The 20,361-nt window shown below is 45.9% G+C and overlaps 1 protein-coding gene across 1 annotated transcript in view; it reads left to right on the top strand.

Annotated features, from left to right (window-relative positions):
* The window catches only part of B4GALT5 (beta-1,4-galactosyltransferase 5), an 81,528-nt gene extending 74,683 nt beyond the window's left edge, over positions 1 to 6,845 (top strand). Inside the window, exons 7-9 of the mRNA XM_054467184.2 lie at positions 39 to 161; positions 2,395 to 2,496; positions 3,352 to 6,845. Of these exons, the coding sequence (XP_054323159.1) occupies positions 39 to 161; positions 2,395 to 2,496; positions 3,352 to 3,499 (373 nt within the window). The 3' untranslated portion in view covers positions 3,500 to 6,845. The remainder of the gene's footprint in view (positions 1 to 38; positions 162 to 2,394; positions 2,497 to 3,351) is intronic.
* The last annotated feature ends 13,516 nt before the right edge of the window (positions 6,846 to 20,361 follow it).

Below are 20,361 nucleotides of genomic sequence, written 5' to 3'. Positions count from 1 at the left end.
TAACACACAGATGATTGATGTCCCACATCTCCTCCTAGGCTTCCTTATACCGAGTTCTTTGGCGGAGTGAGTGGCTTAACAGTGGAACAATTTCGGAAAATCAATGGCTTTCCTAATGCTTTCTGGGGTTGGGGTGGAGAAGATGACGACCTCTGGAACAGGTACCTCTGCCGTTCTTTTGGTGTCTTCTAGAAATGCTACCTTAGACTGCAGACCAATACTATCCAATAGGAATATAATGTAAGCCATGTGTGTAATTTAACATGTTCTAGTAGCTACAGTTTAAAAGGTTAAGAAAAAAAATGAAATTGACCAGCTGTGATGGCTCACACCTGTAATCCCAGCACTTTGGGAGGCCGAGGTGGGAGGATTACTTGAGCCCGGGAGTTCGAGGCCACAGAGAGCTGTGCCACTGCACTCTAGCTTGGGTGACAGAGTGAGACCTGTCTTAAAAAATACACACACACACACACACACACCACACACACGTACAAGTTTTTAGAAAGTATCTTAAATTTTAATTTAAAAATATCTTAATATCTTAAGAAACAAACTGTATATGCCAACAAAGCAGCTATTTTAATTTTTCTCCTTTGACATGCAAAAATCAACAAATTATAATTTAGCAATTTTTTCTTCTAATAAATAATATGTTCATTATAAAATACAAATGAGTATAAAAATAAATTACCCACAACAATAAGTAACATGTTACCATTTCATTGAGTTTATTTTGTGTTTAAAAAGTGCAAGTGAACAGTAATTTAAAATCTCTGTGTATCATTTTTTAAAATCACAAATCTCAGGATTGTGAGGATTAAATGATGTAATGTGTATGGAGTTCTGGCATATCTGATATGTGATAAACTCTCAATAGGTGTTACTGTTTTTGTTATATCAACATTAAATACTCTAAACAGGATCTTAAGTGGCTCCATTTAATTCGGTTATATAGATGTACTGTAATTTATGTAACTATTTCCTGTTGTATATTTAGAATCTTTTCCATTTTCCACTATTTAGAGTGTGTTATAGTAGATAATTCTTTTGCCTATTATTCCTATTTAGGAAAAATTCCTATAAGCGAATGTAGTCATTTTAAGGCTCTTTTTTTTTTTAAGCTCTGTCCTTTAATGGATGCAAATAGGGTTTTTAAGGCATATTATAACTAAGTGCCCCTCCTGCTAAAGGTTCTAACAAAACTTTTCACTTCACCAGCGTTCTGCATACTAAATGTCCATTTCATTGGAACCACTCCAAACTGAAGGGTGGAATATTAGTGATATGTCTACATAGATTTAGCTGCGCCATCACATAAGGCTTGTACTGTACAAACTTGGGTGAACAATCCTGTGTGTGAGTGGAATAAAGTAATATTTTTATGGAGTAAGTAAATAGTAACCTCGTAAGGAACAAATGCAAAATACTACTGGTATCTGTTTACTTTGTAGCTTGGCTTTTGAAAAGTATGTGTTGTTAATTACAAGTACTATTTTGCTGATAAAAATTCAAATGATAGGCTGAGCACCGTGGCTCACACCTGTAATCCCAGCTCTTTGCAAGGCCTAGGCTTGAGGATCACTTGAGCCCAGGAGTTCAAGACCAGCCTGGGCACAGTGAGACCTTGTCTCTACAAAAAATTTAAAAAGTTAGCCGGTTGTGGTGGCACACGCCTGTAGTCCCAGCTACTCAGGAGGCTGAGATGGGAGGACTACTTGAGCCTGGGAGGTTGAGGCTGCACTGAACCATGATCACCTCACTGCACTCCAGCCTGGGCAACACAATGGACCCTGTGTCTTTAAAAAAAAAAAAAAAATTAGGTGATGCAAGTATCTAAGTGTTAATCCCCATTTTGATTCTATTTTATTCCCTGGAAGTAGCTATTTCTTTCTGTACTTTTCTTTTCTTTTTTGAGACGGATTTTCTTTTTGTCACCCAGGCTGGTGTGATCTCGGCTCACTGCAACCTTTGCCTTCCGGGTTCAAGTGATTCTCCTGTCTCAGCCTCCTGAGTAGCTGGGATTACAGACCTGCGCCACCACGCCTGGCTAATTTTTTTTTTTTTAAGTAGACATGGGGTTTCACCATGTTGGCCAGGCTGGTCTCGAACTCCTGACCTCAAATGATCTTCCCACCTTGGCCTCCCAAAGTGCTGGGATTACAGGCGTGAGCCACCGAGCCCAGCCTGTTTTTTCCATTCACATGAAAAGTTTAATTCAGTTAAAATTGAGTTCTAACTCAGTTTTTAAGAAATGACACAGCGAGTCAGTTGAGTGGGTGAGAGCTTTTGCTGTGTGTGATTTCCAGGGTAAGCTTGTAACATGTCTTGTAGGCTTTGGTCACTGCTGGGCTATTACTGTTGTATCTAAAAGCCCGTTCTCTTGGTCTTGGACAGAGTACAGAATGCAGGCTATTCTGTGAGCCGGCCAGAGGGTGACACAGGAAAGTACAAGTCCATTCCTCATCACCATCGAGGAGAAGTCCAGTTTCTTGGAAGGTTGGTGCAATTTCTCTCTGTCTCTTGGAAGTATCCCCTATACTTTCATGTCCGGATGTCTTAGAGCATATTACAACCCCTTCTACTCCCCACCCCGAGGCCCTGTTCTGACAGCTGTTTGACAGCTGTTGCATGTATTCTAACTCTGAGGCAGACCGGTGTGGGGATCAGACCGTTGGTGAACATTTCAATAGTAAGGAATTCACTTGTCCTATGTCTTCAGCATTGTGGTCTCCCCAGTAGCCTTTGGGGAATTTGGGAAGAAACGGCTTGGATGAAGGTCCCTGAGGTGACAGAGCAGTGGCGCCCTTTCTGCAGGCTCCTGTTCCGAATGGTGTCCTGAGCTTCTGTCTGGGTGGCTGCAGTTGCTGTGTTATCTTTTCTTTCTTTGTGTGTGTGTGTGTGTGTCTTTTCTAAACTGTGGAGAAGACTGTACTCTAGACAACCGATTCTAATTGCTGAAATTCTGTTTTCATGGGAGTAAAATGGCACTGAATACAGAGTATGAACTTTCTCATCTGTTGTATTTTTAATACTTCACCTCCCACTTCCCCAGTCTCTGACCTTGGGCAAGTTACCTCACATTACTAAGCTTTGGTTTCCTCATTTGCTAGCAGGGGCTGGGGTGAGCATTAAATGAAATAATTAAGTGAAGCACCTGGCATGAAACACAGGAGGTGTTTCTGACCACAGCACTCAGCCTGGCATAGCAGAATGGCCATGTGCCCACCTTGTGCTGCGGAAGTGCTGCCATGGGTTGCGTCCTCTGCTATGGGACACCCTGCTCCATCCTCTGACTGCAGAGGCGTGGATCCTTACTCAGAGCCACCTCTTCTCTGTTCCCTCCCTAAACAGGTATGCTCTGCTGAGGAAGTCAAAAGAACGGCAAGGGCTGGATGGCCTCAACAACCTGAACTACTTTGCAAACATCACATACGACGCCTTGTATAAAAACATAACTGTCAACCTGACACCCGAGCTGGCTCAGGTGAACGAGTACTGAGAGGAGAGAATGTACGTTTGCTTTACCCACCGCCACCAAGAAAGCAGTCCGATGAGATTTTTTTTTGGAGGGGGGAGGGTCTACACAGCAAGAGAACAGAAATACCGTGTCTCATGAAGGATCACAGGGTTCAGGGGGAAAATGTGACAGCACACGCACAAACGCCTTCACTGGATCAGCCGCTGGGACTGAGGGAGTGAGCTTGGGGACTTCCTTCGTCAGCACTGGCTTTCTGTTTTCACAAGACAGACGTCTGTCCTGCTGCTCTCTCCCCGTCTCCTACCCCACATCTTGTCTTAGCCACAGTCTCCAGAACCCGTGATGAACTGTGATCTGCCGTGGTCCTGCCGTGGAGCCTGTCCCTACACATGACCTTGGAGCCTCTTGGCCTTCAGAGCAGAGGCAAACCCACCACAGGGCAGCTGCGTTTTAGGAAGAGCAAATGAAACTCCACACCATTCTTCTATATCTCTGGTGTTCTCTTTCGTTTCATTTTTTTAAAAAATTACCTTCTTTGGGTGGGGATTGAGGGTGGAGGGGAGGGTGTTTGGGAAAGATAAATAGACATAAATATATAACAATCACTTCTTGAAGAAGTATAATTGTAAATAAGCCATGTAAAATGCCTTTTTAAAATTTAATTTTCTAGCTGGCTCCAATTCAAATCGAGGATTTATATATTAGGCCACTTACTTGGTTGGCAAGAGCAGAAACTCAGTTAAAATGCAGTTGAAGAATGTCATCTCCCGAATTGCTGTCACTTTGGGGAGGGAGTGGATGTAGGGCATGTCACAAAAGAACAAAATAACCCGACCTTTATTGCTGGGAGCTGGCTTCTGCCCCTTTCTTCCTCCCCCACGAGTCTTGCCCTTGACTTCTGCTCTGGATTCACTCTTCCCTGTCAGCCATGCACGTGCTCATCCCACTCTCCGCTAAGCAGGAGGCTGCTGTTAGAGCAGGCTGCTTCCTGCCCAAAGCAGGCCCTCCGGGGCTCGCTGCACACACATCTCTGGCTCTCCAGGCTTCGTTTTCTGTCTTTTCATCAGCATGGTGGGGCAGGGGGTGGGGGGCGGGGGTGTGTATGGGAATCCCTCCCCCTCTTACTTTTTCTCTTGTGGAACTTGGCCACAGTTTCTGAACAATGTGCCTACATTACCAGCTGGCTTCAGTGATTCCTCTGCGTCCCTTTTTGGTCTCTGGAAAGATTCTTTGTCAACATTAGTAACTGATACATAGAACCAAGGAGCACTCGAATAGGGAGCCAGGAGCCAGGGAGCTGGTGACACTTGTATGCTGTGGGGCAGCTGGGATCCAGGTAAGACCCAATTGAAGCTTTGAAATTAGAGTAACAAAGCTCCAGACAAGCAAGAGTCCAGGTGCACTGCTTACACCCCCACCTGCATTTTGAAGTCATATTCTCTTTTGTTTTGTTTTTTAAGACAGGGTCTGGCTCTGTCGCCTAAGCTGGAGTGCAGTGGCACGATCACAGCTCACTGCAGCCTCCATCTCCCAGGCTCAAGCCATTTTCCCACCTCAGCCTCCCGAGTAGCTGGGACTAGAGGTGCACACCACCACATCTGGCTAATTTTTTGTATTTTTGGTAGAGACGGGGTTTCTCCCATGTTGCCCAGGCTGGTCTCGAACTCCTGGACTCAAGCAATCCGCCCACCTTGACTTTCCAAAGTGCTGGGATTATGGGCGGGTGTGAGCCATTGCGCCCAGCCTTGAAGTCATATTCTAAATTGTATTTGAATTTGTGCCTCTTTGTTTTTCCCCAAACCAAAGCCCTCAAATTGTAGTCTCTGTCGGCTTCTGCAGAATTCTGGAAAATGCCAGTTTTCCTCCCCCCGCCCTTGTTTTCCATAAAACATATTTATATATTGTGATGAGGAGTACTTTCTGAAGAGTACTTCGTATTTTTTTTTAATTGCCTTGTTTGCCTTCAACTTCCTTGATTTTCATGGTTTACATGGGTGTGTGTAGGGGTGTGTGTGTGTGTGTGTGTGTGTGGGTTAGGGCTTTTTTCGTTGCATGTGATGGTTCTGTGGACATATGATCCCCACAAACTGTGGGAGTGATTGGCCAGGCCTTGTTTTTTTTTGTGTTTTTGTTCTTTTGAAGAACAGAGTGGTATTTAGAAAATAAATTGCATTGCAAAGCTCTTATCGGCTCATATGAGAGAGCAGGCTCCTGCCCTTGAAAATGCTGGTAAGCTATAGCGTATGTTTTTTAAGACTTAAGCATTTCATGCTTTAAAATACCTTCACAAGGGAACATTACACACAGAAGTTCATTTGATTTTCCTTTGTTTTATGGTGCATATAGCAATAAAGACCCCCCTCCACCCTGCAACCCCTACCCCTACCGGGCCTTTGTCCCTGCCTCCCCTTCTCATTCTCCTCTCCCCTTTCCTCACTGAAGGCTGTGAGTTGCTTTCAATGTGACAACACTTTGATGTCATTTGGAAGGATTTGCCAGGACAGACTGATTCTGAGTCATGGATGCCGTGTGTGTATGCGGCAGTGTTGTAAGGCAATCTTGTTTGAAGCTCTACGTTACCATAATTACCATCAAGTACACACTGTTGGCAAAAGGCTAACACCTGACTCAAGAAAATGCTGATTTGAGAACAAAAGGAAAGGTCTCTTTTCACTGCTTAAAGTGGGGTCACTTTGATACCCTTGCGGTCATGTCTGTGTCTGATGAGTGTGGAATCTCTGGATGTGCACTGTCAGTCATGCGTCCACCAGGCCTCGAATATCATATGGGAAATGTCATAGTTAAAAATGTACAGCCAGGCCCGTGTGCTGTTAATAGCGTGAAATTGTCATGTTAAAAAAAAAAAAAACAGCAGGAACCAAATGTGACCTTGTGCATATATTGGTAGCTGAAAATCTTCAAGGCTACTGATGGGTGGCCCCTTAATCTTGTCTTTTATTGCTGTGTGCAGGGAAAGGTGTCCCCGTTTGTTCATGCTGTTTTGGGGGGTGGGGGGGTATTTGCAAGAATACTCATTTTGACATAATAAGTCCTCTTGTCAGAGATGCTCTACCACAGACATTAATAGCTGAGCAGGAGCCACGTGGATTGATTGTATCCACTCACCATTGACGATGGCATTGAGCGTAGCTAGCTTATTTCCATCACTACGTGTTTTTGAGCTTGCTCTTACGTTTTAAGAGGTGCCAGGGGTACATTTTTGCACTGAAATCTAAAGATGTTTTAAAAAACACTTTTCACAAAAATAGTCCTTTGTCATTACATTATTTACTCATGTGTTTGTACATTTTTGTATGTTAATTTATGAATGATTTTTTCAGTAAAAAATACATATTCAAGAACCAAACCTTGGTGGTCGTTTCTCTTTGTCTAGGACAGTTTGGGTTCTTGGGGGTCTTTCCTTTTTCCTTTCCTTTCCTACAAGAGTTCAACTTCAGGCAGCTCAGCTGAGCTCTGGGTCTTGCTGGGGTAAATACTGCCCGACCCCTGCTGCAAGTGAACGGGCTGAGTAAAAAGCTACACAGTGTAACAGAAGCAGTCCGCCACTGTGCTGCCCAGGCACGCCCACACTTGAGTTTTCTTTCAAGAATCACCCAGGTGGTACCAAGAAAGTTGCATAAGACACTTGGGTGACGGGACTTAGGGGTGAAGGGGGTGGTGAGGGTTGATAGAGTTTGATTCCAGAAGGTTCTCTGGGATCACTGTAGGGTTTATATGCCAGATTCTTCTCAGAGATTGTCATGATGGCTTCTATGTGTTGAATGTTTGCCACTCACAGTATTAATAGTGTCAGATGCTGGGGACATAATAATAGAGAAAATAAGACAGGATCAGGTGATGAGCGCATGGTAGAGTGGGCATTCCAGGTTGGAATGTAGGGATGGTGGAAGCAAGTGAGCTAGGGGGAGATGAGGAGCGTGGGGCACACAGCTGCAGGGCAGGGAGGAAGCCAGCGTGGCTAGAGTAGAGGGGGCAGGGGGGCGCACAGGGGGAGGAGTTTGCATTTCATCCTTAGAGAATGGATTCAAGAGTTTTCAGCAGCAGGGCTGTGTGGTGTGATTTGGATTCCATAGCAACTTTGAGAGACGGCTCTGGCTGCAGGGAGAATGGGCGATGGTACAGAAGCAGAAGAGAAGCAGGGGCGAGTGAGATGGGTGCAGGGACGATGGAGGAGGGGAGACTGGGAGATGCTGAGGTCGTGCTCCCAGGACCTGCCAGGGGTGATTGGGATGGAGGACTCCACCTAAGCTGCTGGCTTCCCACTTGCACAGGTAACAGTGCCATTCCCTGAGATGGGGGCACTAGAGTCAGACCAGATTGGCAGGATAGATACGAGATCAGTTGTGACTGCTGAGTTCAGGGAGTTTTGAGACAACCTGGCAGAGACAGCAGGGTGGGGGCTACAGGTGGACTGGGGAGTCTTTGGGTGGAAGAGGTTAGTAAGGACCCAGCAGTGGGTGAGATTGCTGGGGGATTGAGAACAGGAAACATAGAGTGAGAGAAGGCAGCAGCCTTGGCCCAGCCTCTGAGAACCTGGTTGAGAAAAGGAGGATGAGTGAGCAGGAGGAGGGATGGGAGGACGAGCAGGCCAAGAGGGAGAGTGGTCAGCAGTGCTGAAGGCAGCAGAGAAGCGATACAAGAGGAAGAGGGAGAAGCAGTGACTTGGCAGTGGCCAGGTGTTGGAAATGTGGCAGGAGCCGTTTTGCTGACCTGATGGGGTGGAAGGAGGAGATAGCAGCAGAGTGGGCGTCTCTTGGATTTCCTGGGAAGGGGTGGAAAGAGGAGGTCAAGGCCACAGGAAGCGTGAGAAGCTGGGGGTGGGGGGTGAGGTGGGTTTGGGTTTTGGTTTTCCCACAAGAGAAGCTTGAGTGTGTTTCTTCTGAACCGCAGGGAATGTCTGAGAGAGGACAGCTGAATATGTACAAGAGACCAGGTGATCTGGTGGGAATGTCCCTGAACTACTGGCAGGAGATGAGATTCAAACCAGAAAAACCAAACAGGAGGAATGAGGAGCTCTGTATAGGCCATCCCATTGGCAGACACACACCCTGTGAAGACCGTTATTGCTGTGGAGGTCAGAGATCCCTTCCAGCCAGCTGCTGGAATTGGGATTCAGCAGAACTGATTCCTGGCACTACCACGTCCTCCACACTCAACATTTTTTTTTTTTTTTTAGTTTTCAGGGAAGTCCAGTAATAAAAATAGTTCTTATTTATTAAGTACTTGCTATGTGTCAGGGCCCATGCTAAGTGCATTGCACACCGTGAGTCCTCAACTCTTGAGAGGCGGACACTGCCCCTTGTTCTAGAGCACGGCTTCTCCACATTGCTCTTGACAAATGGGGGAGCTGTCCTGCTCATTGTTGGGTGTTCAGCAGCACCCCTGGCCTCCTCCCTCTAGGTACAAACCCAAATGGAACAGCTACTCTAGACAAACTGAAGCCACAGCTTGCCTGAGGTCACAAAGCTAGCAGCTGAGCCCCTGGGGACATTTTTGCCCCAGGGAAGATGCTCTTAACCCCTAAGCTGCTTCTGCTGACCCAGCTCTTCGCATATGTGCTCTAAATAGCTTTTGTTCACAGAGTTGAAAAGTCTGTTCTAAAAGTAACGTGAATATGTGCTTGCTGGAAAATAAGTGTTAAACCACTCCTTTAATATTAGTTTGACTGATGTCTACATTTTTTAGTTTTTTGAGACGGAGTCTCTGTCACCCAGGCTGGAGTACAGTGGCACGACTGTAGCTCACCACAGCCTCAACCTCCTGGGCTCAAGTGATCCTCCCGCCTCAGCCTCCTAAGTAGCTGGGACTACAAGCCCACACCACCATGCTCAGCTAATTTTTATAATTTTTGTAATTCTTGTAGAGATGGGGTTTCACCATGTTGCCCAGATTGGTCTCGAACTCCTGGGCTCCAGCTGTCCTTTTGCCTTGGCCTCCCAAAGTGCTGGGATTCCAGGTGTGAGCCACCATGTCCAGCCATTGACTGATGTCCAGATCTATACCTGTATACCTATATGCATACTTAGGAAAACAAAGGCATAGTTTAAAAACCATAAGTTGTCCCATAATTACTTTTGTTTTTTTTTCTTAATGTTTCTGGAGACCTCTTTTCCGTGAATGAAGAGCTCCCTCAAATAAAGCCCAGATGTTACCTCCTTGGAGAAGATTTGATGAGCACCCAGTCTGAAATGCCACCTCCCTGTCCCTGTCCGCCCTTACCCTGTTTTATTGATTCACAATATTCTCACTCTGAATCGTACTATATTTTTATTATTCTTTGTTCATTGGCTGTCAACCCCACTAAAATATAATCCCCATGAAGGCAGAGACTGTTTTGTTTTCTGCTCTATCCCCAGTGCTAAGAACTGATCTTAACACATAGTAGTTGCTCAATAAATATTTGTTGCATGAATGACTGAACCTATCTTATTATTTGAATTGTGGCACATGGTAATCTCTTGTGTGGATGTATGTAATTTAGCCATTCCCCTCCTAATGGACATGGAGGTAGTTTCCAGTTTTCCACTATCACGTTATATGCACCACAGTGAACACAGATGCACATCAATCCATGTGCACATATATGTGTAGGCCAACTTGAGAGAGTCCAAGAAATGCAATTGTTGGAGCAAGGGATCCACACACACACACACACACACATATATATATATATGCACATATGCACACACAAATACATACATATATTTATTTGTTTATGATATAAGGTCTCACTCTGTCACCCCAGGCTGGAGTGCAGTGGTGCGATCATGGGTCACTGCAGCCTCGACCTCCCGGGCTCAAGCTATCTTCCCAGCTCAGCTTCCTGAGTAGCTGAGACCACAGGCACACACACCACACCTGGCTAATTAACTTTTTGTAGAGACAGGGTCTTACTATGTTACCCACACTGGTCTCAAATTCCTGGGATCAAGTGATCCACCCGCCTCGTCCTCCCAAAGTGTTGGGATTACAGGCGTCAGCCATCACACCCCACCTGCACATTTTAAATGTTGAAGGAGCCTACCAAATTGTCCTACAAAAAGGCAGTATGAATTAAGCCTTCTACCATCAGTGAATGATCATGCTATTTATGTCTTTAATCCCCTGGAATTAAAGGGGATTTTGTGTATGATATGGTCAGGAGGGGCGGTCTATAATTGATTTTTTCCAAATGGATTGCTAATTGTCTCAACAGTATTTATTGAACAATCAATAATTTCCCCATGTCTTACACATTAAATTCTGTAGCAAGATTCTTCCATTTCATTGAGCTATTTGTCTTATTATGCCTTACAGTTTTAATTATGATAGCCCTATAGTATGTTTTTATAAGACAAGTTTATCTCTACTTTCTATATCCTCCCCCAAATTTTGTAAACTTTTATAGAAGTGTAATATACATACAGAAAAGTCCATAAATCTGAAGCAAACAGCTCTTTTGTCAGGGTGAACATACTTACACAACCCAATTCTCATCAAAATTTTCAGCCAGGCATAGTGGCTCATGGCTGTAATCCCAGCACTTTAGGAGGCTGAGGCAGGAGGGTCACTTGAGGCCAGGAGTTCAAGACCAGCCTGGGCAACATAGTGAAACCCTGTCTCTATAAAAATTTAAGAAAAAATTAGCCAGGTGCAGTGGTGTGTGCCTGTAGTCCCAGCTACTGGGGAGGCTGAGGCTGGAGGATCACTTGAGTCCAGGAGAGTGAGGCTAGAGTGAGCCATGATCGCACCATTGCACTCCAGCCTAGGTGACACAGAATGAGACTCTGACTCAAAAAAATTGTTTTTCTTGGCTATGTTTATGTATTTTCTCAATCCAGTGAGATTTATTTTGTCAAGTTATATTTAAAAATCTATTTAAGGGCCAGGCATGGTGGCTCATGCCTGTAATCCCAGTACTTTGGAGGCCAAAGCAGGAGGATCACTTGAAGCCAGGAGTTTGAGACCAGCCTGGGCAACAAAGAGACCCTGTCTCTATATTTTTAAAAAATTGCTTTTTAAAATCTATTTAGGATCATGACTGACATTGCACTAAATTAATGATCTGGGAAGACAGCATCTTTAGCATCTTTACAGTATTAAGCTTTACCTCTAGACTTGCCAAATTCTTTTGCTGAGGTCAGGCGCTGTGGCTCACGCCTGTAATCCCAGCACTTTGGGCGGATCACCTGAGGTCAGGAGTTCGAGACCAGCCTGGCCAACATGGACAAACCACGTCTCTACTAAAAATACACAAAAAAATTGCCAGGCATGGTGGCAGGTGCCTGTAATCCCAGCTACTTGGGAGGCTGAGGCAGGAGAATCACTTGAACCCGGGAGGTGGAGGTTGCAGTGAGCTGAGATAGCGCCATTGCACTCCAGCCTGGGCAACAAGAGCGAGACTCCATCTAAAAAAAAAAAAATGCTAGTTTCTTCCTAACCTGGTACCCTCAATGTCACAGTACCTTGCAGGTGGGCTGTTCTTAATAAACACAATAACTGAGTAACAATTCAGATTTACCATCACATGCAAACTAGCTGTAAGGGAAAACAGTTAAGGAGGATTTATGCTGCTTGTGAAATGCATCCTGCTAGATGCTGGCAGAAAACCTTCCAGGCAGGCTACATGCCATGAAACTCCTTGAGGAAGCACAGCCCTGAGTCCTTTTCTCACTGCTCCAAGACACACCTTTTCTCTGCCACCACGCCCACCCCACTCAGCACCCTGCTACGACTAGATGTGGGACTGACAGATGCCACTGTTTGACTTCTTTCTAGGACAATGGTGGGTGGCAGTCATGTACGAGAGAGGTCTCTGCTATGTAGGGAGGCTTGGAGGTAAGGAATAGGTGGGAGTAGGGTATACATCTTCCACTGTGAATTCTAGGAAGAGCAGGGCCCAGGAGAGATGCTCTGCTGGTTGCACTTCTACAGCCAACAACTCCATGGCCTGGGGAAGTCACTTCACTTCCCTGCAACTTCATTTCCTTGCAGTCAGATGGAGAGACAGCACTTTGGGAGGCTGAAGCAGGTGGATCATTTGAGGTCAGGAGTTCGAGACCAGCCTGACCAACATGGGGAAACCCCTTCTCTACTAAAAATACAAACATTAGCTGTACGTGGTGGCGCACGCCTGTAATCTCAGCTCACTCAGGAGGCTGAGGCAGGAGAATCGCTTGAACCCTTGAGGCAGAGGTTGCAGTGAGCTGAGATCGCACCACTGCACTCCAGCCTGGGTGACAGAGCAAGACCGTGTCTCAAAAAAAAAAGGCCAAGAGGACGAGGCTCAGAGAGCTTCCAGATAGCTGAACACACGGAGGTTTGTAAGAAAGTGAACAAGAACTCGTCATCCACATGCTGGGAAGGTGGCATGCTCCAACCCTATGGGGACAGGCTCAGGACCCTTCCAGGCCTCACTGTGTGTGTCTTATCTGGCTGTTTATCTGCATCCTTTAAAAGAACCTTTGTCATAAACCGGTAGACGTGAAAGTAAGTTTGCCTGAGTTCTGTGAGCTGCTTTAGCAAATAAATTAAACCCAAAGAGCGGGTTTGGAGCTGATTGGTCAGAAGTTCTGGAAGCCTGGACTTGTGACTGGTGGGAAGGAGGGGACAGTCTTGGGGACTGAGCCCTCAACCTGTGTGACCTGAGGCTATCTTTAGGTAGACAGCATCGGAATGGAATTGGGGGATGCCCCGCTGGTGTCCACTGCTTGGTGCTTGGGGAAAAACAGACACACATTTGGTCATGGAGATGTTCTGTGGCCAGGTGCATTGGCTCACACCTATAATCCCAGCACTTTGGGAGGCTGAGGTGGGCAGATCACCTGAGATCAGGAGTTTGAGACCAGCCTGGCCAACATGGTGAAAACCCATATTGACTGAAAATACAAAAATTAGCCGGGCGTGGTGGTGGGTGCGTGTAATCGCAGCTACTCTGGTGGCTGAGGTGGGAGAATCACTTGAACCCGGGAGGCGGAGGTTGCAGTGAGCTGAGATTGTGCCACTGCACTCCAGCCTGGGTGACAGAGTGAGACTATGTCTCAAAAAAAAAAAGTCTTTAGTGTTGATTGCTGTAGTGTGAGAGCAGAGGAAAAACAGTTGTTTTTTCCACCCTCACAGGGGCCGTATGCCGTCTCTGTCACTCAGCTATTCAACTTCTCAATTCTGCCCTCATAGCTCAAGCAGCCCCAGACAATATATAAACAAACAGGCTTGACTGCGTTCCAATAAAACTTTATTTACAAAAACAGGCAGGTGGCCGTAATTTGCCAACCACCGAGTTTGGCTGAAAATCAATAGAAATGTGAACAGTGACGGAGGATTACGAACAGGGAGGCAAACCAGGGGAAAAATAACAATGTGTCCTGGCTAGTTCATCGCTATGTAACACATAATAGCAATAACATGGAAGGAAATCAAAACCCCCGAGGACACAAGAGTGACTAAACAAGCCAGGCTCTGTCAACACAGAGGAAAAGGAAGCGCCACAAAGTGACAGATTACACAGGAACAAGAAATGGCAGGGCTGTGAGTGAAGAGTGCAAGTGAAGAAAGGACACACCACAAGAAGGATGTGCTCAGTACAACAGAACCCTGGGCTGGGCGGCGCGGTGGCTCACGCCTGTAATCCCAGCACTTTGAGAGTCCGAGGTGGGAGGATCGCTTGAAGCCAGGAGTTCAAGACCAACCTGGGCAACATGGCAAGGCCCTGTCTCTACAAAAAATATATATATATAAAATTAGCTGGGCATGATGGTGTTACGTTTGTACTTCCAACTGTTCGGGAGGCTGAGGTGGGAGGATCCCTTGAGCCTGGGAGGTTGAGGCTGCCGTGAGCTATGATTGTACCACTGTGCTCTAGCCTAGGCAACAGAGTGACACCCTGTCTCAAAAACAAACAAACAGACAAATTTTACATTCCTTGGTCCTGGGACATGGCTAAAGAGATCTAGGGCAATAGAGACACTACATTTTTGTGTCTGTCAATCCGCCTGATGACAGAAATGGAATAGAGTCTGGGTGCAGAGGGTCATGCATGTAATCCCAGCACTTTGGGAGACTGAGGCAGGAGGATCACCTGAGGTTGGGAGTTCAAGACCAGCCTGGCCAACATGGTGAAATCCCGTCTTTACTAAAAATACAAAAATTAGCCAGGTGTGGTGGCGGGCACCTCTAACCCCAGCTACTCAGGAGGCTGAGGCGGGAAAATCGCTTGAACCCGGGAGGTGGAGGTTGCAGTGAGCTGAGATTGTGACACTGCACTCCAGCCTGAGCAACAGAGCGAGACTCCATCTCAAAAAAAAAATTAACAAAAGAAAAAGAAAAAGAAAAAAGAAAAGAAACAGAATAGAACTAAAACAGTTTAGTACTGAAATGAACTGTTGAGAATCTTAGCTGCCCCGTCCCTCTCTAACATCATATATACTGTGAAGTGCTGTTTTCGTCTTGTTTTGTTTTGTTTGTCTTTTCTTTGGTCTTTCTTCCCAACTGGGACAGGGGACAAAGGACGCTGTTTTGCTCCCTGTTCCATCTCCAGCACGTAGTCCAGAATTCGGCATACTGCAGGACAGAAGACAAGGGGCAGGTGCTCAAATATTGGCTGAGTAAATGACAACAAACTTTCTCAATCTGAAGATTCCAGTTGTAGGAAGAGCCAGACACCCCCAGGCTGAACCCACTCAGAAGCTGGGTGCTCTTGGTAAAGTCACATTTCTCTGATACTGTTTTCTCATTTGGAGAAGGGAGGTGGTGAGACTTTCCGCATGAGATTAATGTGAAGAGGAAATGCAGCAACATATGTGAGTTACCAAGAACAATGCTTTACACACGATAGGTGGTCGGTCAGTTGAAGCTTTCATCATGGCAGCTTCACTGCACACACCGTCTATAAATCTAAAGTACTCTTGCTATTAAAGCCTTGTTGTCTGTTTGTTTGTTTTGTTTTGTTTTGTTTTTAATGAGACAAAGTCTTGCTCTGTTGCCCAGGCTGGAGTACAGTGTCGCGATCTCAGCTCACTGCAGGCTCGACTTCCTGATCTCAAGTGATCCTCCTACTTCAGCCTCCTGAGTAGCTGGGACTACAGGCATGCGCCATCACACCCGGCTAATTTTTAAGTTATTTGTAGAGATGAGGTCTCCCTATGTTGCCCAGGCTGGTCTCGAACTCCTGGCCTCAAGCGATCCCCTTGCCTCAGTCTCCCAAAGTGCTGAGATTACAGGCATGAGCCACCACATCCAATCCTAAAGCCTTAACGCCTTTTTCTTTCTTTCTTTTCTTTTTTTCTTTTTTTTTGAGACAGAGTCTCTCTCTGTCACCCGGACTGGAGTGCAATGGCGCGATCTTGGCTCACTGCAACCTCCACCTTCCAGGTTCAAGCGATTCTCCTGCCTCAGCCTCCTGAGTAGCTGGGATTACAAGCATGCACCACCATGCCTGGCTAATTTTTGTATTTTTTTTTAGTAGAGACAGGGTTTCACCATGTTGACCAGGCTGGTTTGGAACTTCTGACCTCATGATTCACCCACCTTGATCTCTCAAAGTGCTGGGAATAGAGGCGTGAGCCACTGCGCCCGGCCAAAGGCTTGTTCTTAAGGCCGACCTACAAGAGAAGTAACTGGGAGCCAAGATTGCTAACTTTGCTGGTGGCAAGGCCACTAACATTCCTGTTGACAGAATAATCAGTGGAACCAAATACAAAGTAATACCACCAAATATTAAGATTTGTTTGCCTATCATTGAGAAATTTTTCTTTTTTCACACTTTTTGGTTTTAGATCCACTGACTAATAAAAATATAGCTGCAGTGTCATAAGTTGGTCACAGCTGGAATGTATGGTCCAGATTTCTCTCAGCAAAATAATTTTTTTTTTTTTTGAGATGAGGTCTTGCTCTGTCACCCAGGCTGGAGTGCAGTGGTGTGATCTTGGCTCACTGCAACCTCTGCCTCCCAGATTCAAGTGATTCTCCTGCCTCAGCCTCCCGAATAGCTGGGATTAAAGGTGTGCGCCACCACACGCGGCTGATTTGTGTACTTTTAGTAGAGATGGGGTTTTGTTGTCTTGAGCTCCTGACCGCAGGTGATCTCCCTGCCTCGGCCTCCCAAAGTGCTAAGATTACAGGCGTGAGCCACTGCACCCGGTGGAACTAGCATTTGAGTTGGTGTCAGGAGCTGCCTGTCAGGCCTGGGGTGTCCCAGTGGTCAGTGACAGCATCAAGGCCACTCCCGATATAAGTACAACATAAGTAAAGACAATGGGTTTATTAGGGTAAGGTGGCTTCAAGAAAAGCCTCCTATCCTAAGTGGCCATAGAGACTCTTTTTTTTTTTTTTCCTTTTTGAGATGGAGTCTCGCTCTGTTGCCCAGGCTGGAGTACAATGGTGCTATCTCGCCTCACTGCAACATCTGCCTCCCAGGTTCAAGCGAGTCTCTTGCTTCAGCCTCCTGAGTAGCTGGGATTACAGGTGTGCACCACCATGCCTGGCTAATTTTTGTATTTTTAGTAGAGGTGAGGTTTCACCATGTTGGCCAAGCTGGTCTTGAAATCCTGATCTCAAGTGATCCACCTGCCTTGGCCTCCCGAAGTGCTGGGATTACAGGCATGAGCCACTGCACCTGGAATAAATCTTCAGCCACTATTTATTGTGCTCACTTTACAGATGAGGAAACATGCTCAGCAAGGAAACTACGGTCTAGTGAGAGTTTGTAAATGGCAAAGTGAAGTTTCAAGGTACAGATGTTTCCAAGCCACATTCTCATTTCATAATCCAATAAAATTCAGAATAAATTATCAAAAGCAACCTCAAAATTTTAACTTCTGGAAAAATAGCTATTATTTCTAAATGGCCCCTGAATCAGAGGAAAATCAGAACCAACATGGAAACTTATCTAGAGTCTTAAAAAGCAGACACTGTTCATACCAAAGTGTGTGAGACACAGCTAATGCTGCCCACAGAGGAAAATGTATAGCCTTAAAGACGTCTATTATTTTTAAAAATTGAAAACAAAATGGATTAAGTATTTAACTTAAGAAAATAGAAAATATAAGAAGCCAAAAGGGTAGGAATAAGAAATTAAAGGTAAACTATGCAATTAATGAAATAGAAAAAACAAAATAGAAGTGATAAATACAATGAAAAAGGTGTTCTTTAAAAAGAAAGCACCAGAAGATAGATAAATCCTGCCAAATCTGATTAACGCAAACAGTAAAAAGAGCAAGATTAGCAATAAGTAAGGAGACAGAATCATGAAATCATTATTAAGCCATTCAATAAATAGATAGCACCTACAACACATTGGTTGCTGGTTTAGATGCTGCATGTAACAGAGGTGAACAGGCAGATGCGATTCCTACCCCCACGGAGTTTATTCTGATGGAAGGAGACAGGAAGTCAACTAGTAAAGTCATAAGATAGTTTCAGACAGTGAGAAGTGGTTTAAAAGGAAGGTAACGTGCGAGGAATGTGGAACCACTTTAGATCGGACAACCAGGGAATATCCCTCTGAGGAGGTGACGTGTCAGATGAAACTCGAAGGACGTAGAGTCAGCCATGGGAAGATCTGAGGGAAGAGAACGTCAGGCAGCGGGAACAACAAGAGCAAAGGCCCTGTGGTGGAACACAGCTGCTGTCTCAAGAAAAAGAGAATATTGAACGTCATGATGGATTGTTATAAAAGAGAGAGAGAAAGAAAGGGCTGAAGCACAGTGAAGGGAGAGGCCATAGGCGGAGGCAGGGATCACTCAGGATTTTATTCTGAGTGTGTTTTGTTCTGGGAGGCCATTTGAGGGTTTCAAGCAGTGAAGTGAAGTGATCTGATTTCTGTGCTGGGAAACCCCCTGTGGCTTTGGGTTCCTGGTGCAGATTGGACTCTGTGTTGGTGAAGGGCCAAGCATGAATGCTGAGCTCTGAGGAGGAGCTTAAGGCTGCATCCAGATGAGAGGTGATGGGTTGGCTCCAGGCGGTGGAAGTGAAGAGGAGTGGACCTCAGTGGAGACTATAGTCCGCCACCTGGGTTCTCCTTCAGGACAGAGGCTCCAGGATTCGCCTTCAGCCAAGGAGAACCGCCTTGCCTAAGACTGCCTCCTCCACAGGGGCAGGCCACCTCCAACGTCGGGTTGACATGAGGGTCTAAGGACCCCATTTCATGGCCCTGATGTTGGCAACTCAGAAGGGCTGTTCCAGCCTCTGAGCTCTGGTGAGGCCTCTGGTGTGCCTGCATTCCAGCCCCACATCACTGCCCCCAACATCACTCTACCCCCTTCACGGATGCTGTGTGTGAGAACACTTCCCAGTAAACCACCTGCGTGCCCAGCTCTCTGAGTCTGTTTTCCAGGGAACCCAACCAAAGACGCTGATGGATCAGAAGAGCGGTACAAATAGAACTCACCACTCAGTGGCAGGTCCTTTCTCCACAGATGATGACTCAGGGAAGGTCCCAGAGCCTCTGGCATGTCACAGAACCTCTGGCAGAGCTGAGTTGACCCCAAGCTCTCCTCTTCACAGCTCTGCTCCTCTTCCACCTGCAAATCAAGAGTCACAATGGAAGGGCCCGAGGTCTGCAAAAACCAGAAGTGTGTCAGCAGGACAGGACACTCAAGAAGTGCCACTCTTAGTTGTGCGAGTCTTTGTGACTTTGGTTGCAATTACGTGGGAGTGTGCTTTTTAGTCTGACACTGTGCTGCTCTTATAATTGGAGGATCAGGTCATTGGCATTCAAATCAGTCCCTCCTGAGAGACACTGCCAGTCTAGTTTCCGGTAAGTTTCAATTTTCCTGTCGCTGCAGAGCCCCAGCTTTACATACTTTTGAAACCTTGGCCAGGAGCAGTGACCTGAAACAGTGAAACTACTCTCCTATTCTAAATTTGAACTGTTCAGCCCTCTGGGTCTGAAGCTTCCTGCTTTTTGCTTGCTGGCTTTTTGGGGCAGATTGGGGCTGCTTTCACTTGCTCACTTGCTCACTCAGTCATGTATTTATTCATAGACATCTCTGATGTTGCCGACCAGGGGCTCAATGTCTAGACAGAGAGATGAAGATGACCCTGCCCTCAAATGGCTCGTGCCCAGATCAAGGAGACAGATGGTTAACTGATCCACTTCCTAATGCTTCAGTATGAATGACTTATCTTCTCACTTATCACTCGCTGAACCCCCACTTTAGAACCAGTTCAGAAGGCTTTGAATGTCCCAGAGGAGAGTTTGCTGTCTATTCCATAGGCAGTGGGCAGCCAAGTTAGGTTCTGGAGGAGAGTGGCATGATTAAAGGTGTACTTTAGGTTTGTCTATCTGGTTGCATATCCATCCATCCATCCCCCATCCATCCATCCATCCATCCCCCATCCATCCATCCATCCATCCCCCATCCATCCATCCATCTATCCCATCCATCCCATCCTCTCATCCCTCCATCCATCCTATCTATCCATTACCCACTCATCCATCCATCCATCCATCCATCCCATCTATCCATTACCCACCCATCTGTCCTTCCATCCATCCATCCATCCATCTATCCATTTATCCATTCATCCACCCATCCATCCCATCCACTCATCCATCCATCCATCCCATCCATCTATCCATCCATCCATGTCATCCACTCATCCATCCATTCATCTCATCCATTCATCCATCCCAACCATCCATCCCCCACCCACACATCCATTCATCCATCCATCCATCCCATCCATCCCACTCATTCATCCATCCATCCCATCCATCTCATTCATCCATCCATCCATCCAATCTATCCATTCATCCATCCATCCATTCACCCTATCCATCCATTCCCCACCCACCTGTTCATCCATCCACCTATTCATCCATCTATTCATCCATCCTATCCATCCCATTCATTCATCCCTCCATTTCATCCATTCATTCATCC

Source organism: Pongo pygmaeus, chromosome 21 (genome assembly GCF_028885625.2).
Source record: "Pongo pygmaeus isolate AG05252 chromosome 21, NHGRI_mPonPyg2-v2.0_pri, whole genome shotgun sequence".
Classification (NCBI taxonomy): domain Eukaryota; kingdom Metazoa; phylum Chordata; class Mammalia; order Primates; family Hominidae; genus Pongo; species Pongo pygmaeus.
The sequence above is the reverse complement of the archived record's forward strand: the minus strand, read 5'-3'. Positions and strand labels throughout refer to the sequence as shown.